Source organism: Lampetra fluviatilis, chromosome 3 (assembly GCF_964198595.1).
Source record: "Lampetra fluviatilis chromosome 3, kcLamFluv1.1, whole genome shotgun sequence".
NCBI classification, from domain to species: Eukaryota; Metazoa; Chordata; class Hyperoartia; order Petromyzontiformes; family Petromyzontidae; genus Lampetra; species Lampetra fluviatilis.
Window position 1 is genome coordinate 26668383 of NC_136277.1, and position 11316 is coordinate 26679698.

Genomic DNA, 11316 nt, shown 5'->3' on the forward strand with positions numbered 1-11316 from the left:
GCAGTTCCTGAAAGAGCTCCCCAGTACGCGGAGTGAAACGTCGGCCATCGTGCCAAACATCATGAGGAACAACTCGTAAACACTATGGAAGGCTATTTCTTATAATTTTTCACCTTTACCTTTCTCTCCATTTCAGTCATTATCAGTCTGCTGAATGAAGCCACAATTGCAATGGAATCGCTACCCCAACAAAGAGGGAAGATGCTTGAAGACGACACCCATGACCTTACGCTTGGGTGTGAAGATCCATGCTTTCATCGTGACTGTGAGCTCCCAAATGCTGGGTCTGTGCAGGGTTCTGTGAACGTAACGGAAGATGGCCTGAAAATTACAAGCTCTCTGGAGATGATATCCAGCTTCGGCTCGACGCAGCGAGTTTTCAGATCTACCTCGGTGTTTGGCGATAGCTCAGATGAGAACTCCGTTAAGCAGTTCCCGGTCTCGAATGTGAAGGTGGTTTACCCTGCACTGGGAATCGAGGAGCCACAATCATCAGAGGGATTTTTGCAGGAGCGGGTGCATTTCCTGTGAGTTGCGTGCAAAGTCTGTGAGATGTGACTGCGATGGAGTTGATCATCGTCATGATCATCAGCCACGATCAATCCATGGATTAAGGTTTCCCCAAGCCGTCACCAATTTTCATAATCCTGTAATGTAGTAATTCACCGAGCGCCTACACACGAGCGGATTTCATCACTCCTTCTCCTCGGGTTGACATCCTCATGGACACATTCTATTGCTCGGCTGCCTCTCCATCATCATTCTTGACCATTGGCCATCTCCATCCCTTTTTGCCCAAGCCTTTCTTAACATTTCTAATGATGCCATTTATCTGCGTAAACTTATTCTCTAATCCACATGTTCTTCTTCCTGTCTCTCAGTGTAATTCCAAGGATGAATCTCTCCCATGCTTATTTGCACACCTTTCACTTTCGATTCATTTTCTTTGTTAATGACTGTGCTTCTGAGCCGTTTGTCATAGCAGGTGGCGCGATCTGATTCGGTTGTATCGCAAGGAGAAAAAAAATCGTACGTATGGAACAGGAGCCTACGGTCTCTAAGTTTGATTGTGAAAGTTTGGGGCCCAAATGAAATGTTTTTACCTTTTTTCCCCCTATCACAGAGAACAAAAACTCGAGGGCAAACAGCTGGAATTGGACGAGGAGAGGGAGAGGAATTTGAAACTTGTCGCAGAGCTCCGGAAGCAGATACGTGCCCTGCAAAGGGTAAGTTGCCTGTCAGAAAGACTTAGCCACAAAACAATCTGTGCAGCTGTTTTCTATATAAACTAAAATGAAATTATATAAATAGTAGAGTATCCGGGTTTAATATGTGTAAATTGTGACTGCCAAAGTCTTCTTAATTGTTTAATGTGGACCGGAAATCTTTCCTGCGATCATAATTCCTTTAACGTGAGCACTTATACCAACCAACTGAAAAACACAATGTGTGCTACAGTATTAGCAGTCGTATTTGAATATGAATGTACACTAGCTGTTGTGAAGCTACAGTGCCTTTAAATTAGGTGACTTTTGTCATCCAATTCACCCTTTCCTCTTTAATCAGTGTTTGATTTGATAATTCTGTTCAGCATTTATTTAATACAATTTTCAATCAAATATTGTTTTCTAATTGTTTCTATGAAAATCACAGTTTGTTAATTTTTTCAATGTTTGGGGAGTATATAATCGGACATGTATTTCACCAATCTGGCCTGCTGTTATTTGTTTGAGGTGTGTGATGGCTTGTGGGGGGAGTGGGTGACGTGCTTACCTGCATCTTCCACCGATCACCTAAACCGCCTTTCTCTGAGCTATATAACTCGAGTGTCCATCCCAGAAGCGCGTATCCATCGTTTCTTTTTTTACTCAAGCTCACTATGAATTAGAACTGCAAACCAAATTCTCTGGGCCGAAATTCCCTACGCCAGAATTCTGGCCAAATGGAAAATACATCACCAAATATTTGACACGAAAATATGTGATGGGTGGCCAGGACATTAAATGTAACTTTAAAAATGAACATGTATTTTTTAGTCAGCATGCGGCCTTGACATTTTTTTGCCATCATCATCAGCCATGGTCAATCCACTACCGGATAAATGCTTCCCCAAGCTGTCTCAATTTCTCATGACACTGCGATGAAATAATCCATCGAGCATCTGCACACGAGCTGAATTCATTGCTCCGTCGCCTTGTGATTTTATGCACACGCATTTCTTGGAAAGTCTTACTCGGAACTCATTCTGGGAAAGGCCTACACAACTGGTGTGATAACTCGGCAAATCATGGAAACGTAATTTTTTTTGCCAACTGTAGTTATCTGTCTTGCATTCTTGGAGACATCAGGTTAGCTGGGGCCAGCATGGGTTGATTTGGGTTGGCTGTCCAATGGAAGCAGGCTGCCAAAGAGCATCCTGTTGCAGATAGCAAGACATTGCATGCATGAGAACCGTTGGTTCCATGCCTTACAACTATTTCAATTATTACCAAAGCTATTTGGTATTTTTGCTTTAAATTCCAATAATGCTCGTCATTGTCAAAAATGTATATTGGACAGTCTCCATAACTAATACAAGTCCTTCCTCTTTACTTCTGCTCTTCGACCAACTACCTCTTAAGAATATACACACACACATATATATTAGATGTAAAACTGTCTACAATGATCCATATATCAAACTGTTTTTGCTACATCAATCCAAATTGTATTTTTGGGATAGAAAGTGCTTAATGGTGGTGTGTGTGCGTTTGACTGTGAGCAGAGTGCACTCGGAGACAACGCTTGCTCGCCTGACGACCCAACCTCAACTCAAATCTTCGAGTCCATTGTCTTCTTCACCCGGACCGACATGGAGCACAATGTTCGAAAGCTACGGCTAGGATTTTACAACGAGAAGGTCCAAAGAGGCCATTGTGAGGTAAACGCATGACCAATAATTCTTGAATTTCGATTTAAAGCTTTCGTGACTGCAGGGATTCATCTTCTTGGTTCTTTCGGTAAAGTCACGTAGAAGGGAAATAATAAAATAAATAAAATAAAACATAATAAAATAATTCTCACGACGTTTCGGCCACAATGCTGCTTGCTGCTTGCGTTGTGGCCGAAACGTCGTGAGAATTATTTTATTATGTTTTATTTTTATTCTTTTATTATTTCCCTTCTACGTGACTTTACCGAAAGAACCAAGAAGACAATAATTCTTGCTGACGATTTTCACCGGTAGGTGTGTGTGTGCTGGGGGGCCATGAATATTAAAAAAACAGGGAGTCCTCAGCGTTCTTTTCTCGCGCGGATTGCCGACGCTAGGATGCGATGAGTGCGATGGAGAAGATTGTGGCTGCGCAAAGGAAGAGGCTGGTGATGATGGCAGAACGCTACGTCGAGCACATCAACATGAAGAGGATCCGGGACAACGTCTCGAGGAATTACAGTGACTCGCCGCCGGTGTGCGAGCTGTTGGGAAGGATGGAAACTCTGCAAAGCAAGGTACTGTACTCTGGCCATTCACAATAAAGAAAACAAGCATGATGCGTGTCGGGAGCGTTTTTTTTCTTCTTCAATCAGCTACTTTTCAAAACAGGTGTGAAAGATGCTTTCCTGTTTTTTGTACTTTTGCTGAGAATTATTTCGGGAGAGGTTGTCAGTTGGACGTCCTGCATTTCCAGCGACACGGGCACTGGTCCAAGCAGATGGCCGAGCTGAGCACGTCAAGAATGCGTGCGGTGGAGCAGCTGACTCGCACACTGTGCGACATCGAAGAGGAGAGTGGACTGTTTCTTATTAGGCCGTACCTCTCCTGGGCAAGCAGGTAAGAGTAGTTGCAAAGGTTCCATCGTGTGCATCGGTTGTCATAGAAACAGTATTTCTTAATAAAGTAATAAGTAATATATATGGTATTCTCCGGATTGCAAGAACCTCTGGAAATTATGACGCACCCCAAACGTATGTACTGTGTCAATAAAGTTGTCCAGATATGTTCATGTACACACCTAGCAGATTATAAGAGGCACCCGTAAGCCAACTTTTGCTTTAAAATACTGTACAGGAGGGAAAAAAGTGCGTCATAACCCACATAATTATTATTATTACGCCACTAATTTTAATATATTATTCAATGGAATATTAGTGTTTTATATTCTTAGGTTTTTTCGGTAAAGTCACGTAGGTAAAACATTAAAAACCTAAGAATATGAATCCTTGCAGTCACGAAAGCTTCAAATCTAGAATTTATTGTGTTTTGTTTTGTCGGTCAGTGTCAAGTCCAGAAATTCAAAATGCAAAAAGATGACCCATCAGCCTCTCGCGGAGAGACGATCGAACGCTTCGATTGTATTCTCGACTCCACCTCCGTCACCTGCAAAGTCGAATGCAGTCTCCTTGCAGGTAATGACAAAAATACCATCATCCTTTGCTCCTTCAATGTTATGCTGTGTTTTTGTTTTGCTTTTTGTTGAAATGCAACTCTTCTGTGTGTGTGTAAATTTGATTTCAATGTTGGAAGCTAAATAAAATAAATGAAAACAACTAATTTAGTCGCTGCACCTCAAGCACCATTGCCGATCCTCACTTTCACAGTTGTTTTCATTTATTTTATTTTTTACCTACGTGATTTTACCGAAAAAAACAAAGAGTATAGCTAGTGATGTCATTGTGTATTGGGTCGTATGAAAGATCCAGCAAAATTTATTTTCTGTAGCACATCCGCACTGAAGTGATTCTGCACTTAGTTTGGCAAAATTCCGTCTCAAAAAATGAAGTGTCAGTTTGAGTATCGTGTGACGACCATTACACTCATACACTGTGGGAAAGTGCTGCCCTCCCTTGTGTGGACCAGAGGCTACTTCAATGGATCTCGGAGGTAGCGCTTTGATACCCACTTCCGTGGACCGTTCTCTCATATGAGTTGTTGCACTGCTGTGATGGCGTTCTGAATATATACTTAGCTTCACGGATCGACGCCCATAGTACAATTGGGATAAAATGTGGAGAAAATTACCCAATAAAATGTGAAAATAATTCGGCATCATTGTGTCAATGATCAGTATCGACCCCCCCTATATAAAACTTCCATCGATGGGTCAAGGGTTGCTAAGAGTGATGGGCACTACCCGACATGAGCTTTGAGCTTGAACATGAATAGCCTATCACTGCCAAATGGTCGGGAGATATTTATCTTGCATTTGATGATCTATTGTTTACAGGGACATTGTGAAAGCAGCCTCCATGTCCAGGGCTCTTGGCCTTCACAGGGTTTACATTCTTCCTCCCTGAAGCTGGGCAATGCCTGCAAGAGAGGTCATGGGTCACCATTGTCATCGTTGGCCAGCAGTCGCTGCACCTCAAGCACCATTGCCGATCCTCACTTTCACAAAAGGAGACTCGGGAAGGCCCCCTGCCAGCAGCACCTTGTGAGGTTCGGAAAACCCAAGCGTTAAAACTCCAACACACTGGTGTGCTGAACCAGTAACTAATTGGAATGTTTTGTTTACGTCACAAACGTCGATGCGTCGGGTGGCGGCGGGTTTAACGACACATTAATATTTACGCGACCTAACCCAAGAAAACTATCTATGGATTCAAACTCCTTTGTAGCTTTCCAGTGTTTTGAGGGCTGTTCCTCACGTTGTTCGTCATGATGTCCAACGTTTTGCTCCAAATGCTGGGAGCTGCTTCAGCAGCCGAAACGAGTTGCTGAAAAAGCTCCCAGCAAGGAGAGCGAAATGTCGGACGTTGTTCCGGACAGCAAGCAGCATAACAGGAAAGATATATACCGGGAGCCATTCAGCACAACTGTGAACACTTATTTCGGATTATCAAAACTCCCTTAGCAGTTTGCTGCTTGAAGTGTCGTTATGGAATAACCATTCATGGACTATGTGTGCAGCCCAAGACCTTCTCCTGGTGGGGCAAAGATACCGACGGGATGCCAAGATGACGAAAGTCGACGTCTTCGGATATTTATAAATTCTGGGCAAACGACTGCATGCCAAGCAACGCAGCTGTTCTTCGTCAAGGGTAATTTACACTCTGAGCTGATGATTCACTTGATATTATTAATAATGTGTGTAATCTGTGTGAGAGCATTTGGCTAGCTGAGTTTAATTAAATCATATTTGTTGTGTTTTGTAAATTGAAAGCAAAAAATATAGTGAGTCGTGCAAACTGGAATGTTCGAGCAATTTTAAACCGACCTAATTGCAAGATGGGGCATTTTTCACACAAGAAACATTGCACGCACTTTTAATATTTGTTTTCTTTTATTGCCTCCTACAGAGAAAAGCTCCCAGCGCACTTTGCCACCATTGCATGTGCTTGCCGACTTGGAGCCAAATAAGGACACAACGCCGTGTTGATGGGTGGCCAACGTGGATATATCCCTTGGAGCCGTCGGCTTTCAGAGTAAATTAATAACACTTTGAATGACGATTTTAAAGTTGCGGCATTGACGACGGGGAAGTTTGTGTGTGTGTGTGCATACACGGCGAACTTGGTCAGCTTACGTAAGGTAATGTTCTCGCGTAGCGATCTCACTTTTTTCCTGTAAGCGCGTCCAACCTTGGTTGCACTTGCAGGACGTTTTGACAGAAAACCTTGACAAGAGGTACCTGGTGCAAACCCCTAAGTGGAAGTTTAGTTCCAACCCCTCTAATCTCCAGTGGGTTTGGCCAAGTGGGCTACACTAGCACATCACACCTACATCTCCGATTGGCACGGTTGGCTACATATGGTGCGAAAGAAGTTCAACACGCGAACGTACATGTCATTCCCTAACTGCCAAGCATAGATTATTCAACACGGCTTACTGTGGTAGTGGTAGCAGAGTAATTAGGGCACTGCACGATAATTTTTTGGCGACCTGGGTTGGACTCCTATCCATGCATGACATCAGTGGAGTGAGGTATCAATGTATCTGCCATGGGCCTCTGCTCAGTTATTTAATTCATGTGAATACGATGAATGAGGAGGAAGGTGGCCAAACTCCATAACCCATTATGTGCTTAGGCCAAGTGTTGCTCAGTACAAGCATTTGCCTCCAAAACCTATAAATCCGCTTCCACACCTGAACGATCATTTCTACAACCAAATGCTCTTTAGGTCACCTGCAAAACCGCTTTGTCTGCATCAGAGTCAGTAGTCAGAATCGACATCTTTAATTTAGACTGCAAGAGGAGGAATCCGATGAGCTACGAATCTCTTTTCAGCAAATAATAACAATAAAAGGATGGGATTGCCAATATTGAGACCAAGGTAAGCAACTCACTGAATGGCAGTTGCATGACAAAGGATTTTAAACGGTGGTATTCAACATTGTAACGAGCAAATCGAAGTGCGCAAATGTGCAGCACGCGATCAACTGCATTGGGACATATCGCTGAGCAGATGACTTGGAAAATGCGCGTGTCCACTGTGAGCAGCCGTGAGCGACTGATTGCAGAGACGTCCACATATAAGCGATTCAGTTGCATGCAACCGAGTTTTTGCCATTGATTGCTTGGTTGTGGACCCAGTTGCTTAAGATTATTCATATATGAAGGGTTGTCATAAAGTTTTTAGAAAAAGATACAAACCATTTTCATATTCTATATCTGAATGATAATTTTCATGTAAAATGCTACATAGAAACAGTATGAAATAACGAATACATTTTGAATGCCTTTTCTACATAACTCTCAAAATTTGTACATCTTGTATACATTGTTTGTGCTATATCATCATCAATCATGATCAATCCACTGCTGAATGAATGCCTCTACAAGCCATCGCTTGTGGAGGCATTCTCACAAATACTATCAATAATATATACAATTCTAGATTTGAAGTTTTCGTGACTGCTGGAGCGGTCACATCTGATGACGGATGCTTGTGTTGCTTCTGAAACGTCGTGATTTAATTTAGTTGTATTATTTTATTTTGTTTTCACCTACGTGACTTTACCGAAAAAAAACAAAGAGTAATATGTAAAATTACCATCCTTCATATATAAACAGCGATGTCGTTTTTCAGCTTATTGATTTTTGCACAGTCAGTTTCAAAGTAAAATTGGCGATTATTATTTAATTTCACTTGGAAATGTTGACTTTGGCTGGCCTTTTTCAAGAAAAAAAAGTGTGTACTCATGCCTTTAAAGCTTCTAATTGGATAACTAGCGTATACATGCGTTGCCGTTGACATGCTGGTCAGATGGGAAATGCGTGATTAATTTTCAGGGCATTTAAATGCTCATTGCAAGTGTAACTATAATGAAATTAAACCGTGGTCATTTCTTCAGATTAAACGTTTTGTTCCCATAGGTGTGTGGAATCATTTCTGAAACGAGACCACACTTAGACGTGAAAAGCAATGGCTTTTCTTTAACACCAATGCTGACTGATGCAGATATAATATCGGCTGAATGGATACCGTGGGAATGATATTTTTGGTTTCATTTTCCTTCACTGAAAGTTTCACAGTTGAATACCCAGAGAATGCAACTGTTGACCATAGTGTCTGCGTGTGCAATTTGTGAAGAGGCAGAAATTCCGTGCATTTTTCGCGCTCGGGTAATAATTGTACGGGGTTTGCATTCGTGCCCCTTAATTTGCGTTGATTTTTTTTGTCGTTGTGGAAAATTGATACTCCTTTTTGTTGGCAATTGGGTGAATTGTACTGTAATTGCCATGACATTCGGGGTAACCTAATAGCTTTGCAGCAGCATCTCAGGTACACGCAAAAAAACGCGTGCTAATCATCGTAATGGTTTCTTGTCACCACGGTTGTGGGAATTATTGTCTCGGCTACATTTAAAGCATATTTTCGAAAATATTTTTTGCATAGTTTTTGGTTTATGTCATATGTACCATGTCTTCTTGTATATTAGTAAGATGTTATTTTGCATCGAATATGTACACACCCAGTACATGTAATTAAGCTTTTGTTAGCAAAACGAACACACGTAGTTGTTTTTTCATTTCTTGTTAAAAATGATTATTAAATATTCAATGCCATAGGTGCTACTTCTATTTCTATAATAATACATCGCAATGTTTTTAAAGCTTTTTTAAAATGATGAATTTCATATATCACTGGCATGAACTCAACTAAAATGTCTCAGGAGCCCAAAATGTATTATATTACGTTAATTAATTTTACAAATTGTATAGCTGTTCAAAATGGCTTGCGTATTTTTTTGATTTGGCTGCCATGTGGGTATTAATTTTAAGACCATATTGATGATGGTGCCAAAATACATACAAAACGCTTTTTGTTACTTTGGCCAGTGTGAGGACACTGGAGACGAATTGCATAGGAAACAATACTTGCATTGATTTTTTTTTTGCTCGTAAACATGAATTCGGTAAGTATAAACCCATCTGCACAACTTGTTTAGCAACGAGCAGTTGTTTCTGTTGTGAAATAATACGAGACACAATATGGGTTTACTCTGGGACCTCAGACATTTGGAATTTGAAATAAAGTGAATAGGGCCTTAGGCCCTGGCCAGTCATTCAATTTTTTCTGGTATTTTGACCACAAGGACGAATGTGTTTTGCACGAAGGACTTCTGGGGATGCTGGGTTGTGGTGGGGGGGAGGGGGTTGGGGGGGGCGCTTTTGGGGGTGGAAACGAAGCACAGGTCAAGTTAGGTTGACCTCTTAATTTTGGATGTTTTCTAAATGATGTCATGCCACTGCGTCCGACCTTGTAAGGGTTGATTACAAACTTTTTTTCAAGCGTTGCGCTTAAAAAATTCCATATGGTTTGGTTTAAGTTCTGTGTCTGACGTTAAATGGTACGCACTTAGTTTTCTCCAGCAGAAGATGGCATGCGCTTCAGACGTATTTTGTGGCTTTACTTGTGTCATTATGCACGACTGTAAATGAATACACAACAGTGTCTCACCCGAAATCATAACAGTGATTTGTTTTTTTGTCTTTCAACAACATAAAATCTTTTGACGCACGCTCATGTTTGTGTTCTTCCCTTCGTTTGACCGACGTTTTCAGCACATTTAATTTTCATGCATTTAAATGTGTGTCCTCTCGTACAAAGTGTAATCGCTTATCTCAGTGTGCACGTGCATTCTGCAGAGCCACCAGATGGCAGCAGTCCATAGCGATGAGTAGCAACAATGTGCTCTGGAAAATTGCTGCGATGAAAATTCAATTCAAAATAAAGTAATTGAGTTATAAAGTTACGTGTTTGCAGATTATACATGCTAGTTTTTCTTTCGGCCAATCGTTGATGATAAAATGTTTACATACAGTCAAACAAATGCCATCTCTTGGAAGGGAATCGTGTTATTCTGCGATCGGTTATAAACTACCACATTAGCCATGTTAACAATCAGTGCTGCTCTTGTACGAGGCCTGAAATGATTTTTCGAGTGGCTGGCTACGGGTCAGATGTAAGCTGTCTTAATGTATAATATAACTTTAATAAGTCCCTTCATATTGGCAGTCAATTGCCTTGACGGACATGCCTCACACTTTGTGCTGTGCAAACAGTGCATGTTAAACAAGCGCATATTTTACCTCGGAGGCATAATCATCGCATTAAGTGTTTGGTTAAGATTTTTCCCTCGTTGCATAGTTGTGCAGCACACGAGAAACAAAATTAAAAACAAGCGGTGGAAAATTATATCTCTCTGCTTCACTTCACGTTCGGGTATTTATGTTGCTAATGCAGTTCTTGTCCCTGTGTACAATGTTAAGCCCACCGCTGTAGCTACGGAAACGAAGTGAGTTGGTCTGTTTGGAATTTCCCACCCCTGGGGGTGGGTCCGCGGATTGACTGCGGAATGTGATGCGATCTCTGTGAGGCTTTCTGCACGTGGTTGTGGGGGTCTAGACGCTGCAGCAGAGGCGAAAAAGGAGCGAAAGTTCCGCTCTTGGGATGCCACGGCCGTGCCGCAATTAAGGCTGAATGCAGCGTTGATGTTGGCTATAAAATGTTTGCTTTTTTTTATTAACTGTTACGGGTTTTAACATGTTTATTTTGTCCGAGCAAAGATTCCAAATTGGAAGCCGCTTTTTGGAAGAAATTCCTGCAGTGTCTGTACAATTGCGGTGCAAAGTTCCGCGAGGGAAATTACAGAACATTATTTTGGCGAAAGGAACGGTCTGATTAAAGACATTAGAGGCGCATGAAGAAAAAATGTGCACGGATGACATGTTATTTATTCACAAGCAAACCCAAAGATTTATCGAAGAACATGGAAAGCCTCACAAATCAGATTTCATCATTCAGCTTTAAAAAAAACTGTATTATCATTGGAATTTAATTTTCGTGGGTCAGACCTGACCTAAGTGTGATTGGAATGGCAGGAATTAAAGT

At 41.5% G+C, this 11316-nt stretch overlaps 1 protein-coding gene across 1 annotated transcript; it reads left to right on the forward strand.

Moving 5' to 3' along the window:
- The first annotated feature begins 514 nt into the window (after positions 1 to 514).
- Positions 515 to 5438, forward strand: LOC144950160 (uncharacterized). Its single transcript, XM_078880231.1, has 6 exons — positions 515 to 1226; positions 2765 to 2920; positions 3310 to 3489; positions 3669 to 3811; positions 4257 to 4386; positions 5205 to 5438. The coding sequence occupies exons 1-6, from the start codon at positions 1089 to 1091 to the stop codon at positions 5436 to 5438; spliced, it is 981 nt and encodes a 326-aa protein (XP_078736357.1). The 5' UTR covers positions 515 to 1088.
- Positions 5439 to 11316: the final 5878 nt, after the last annotated feature.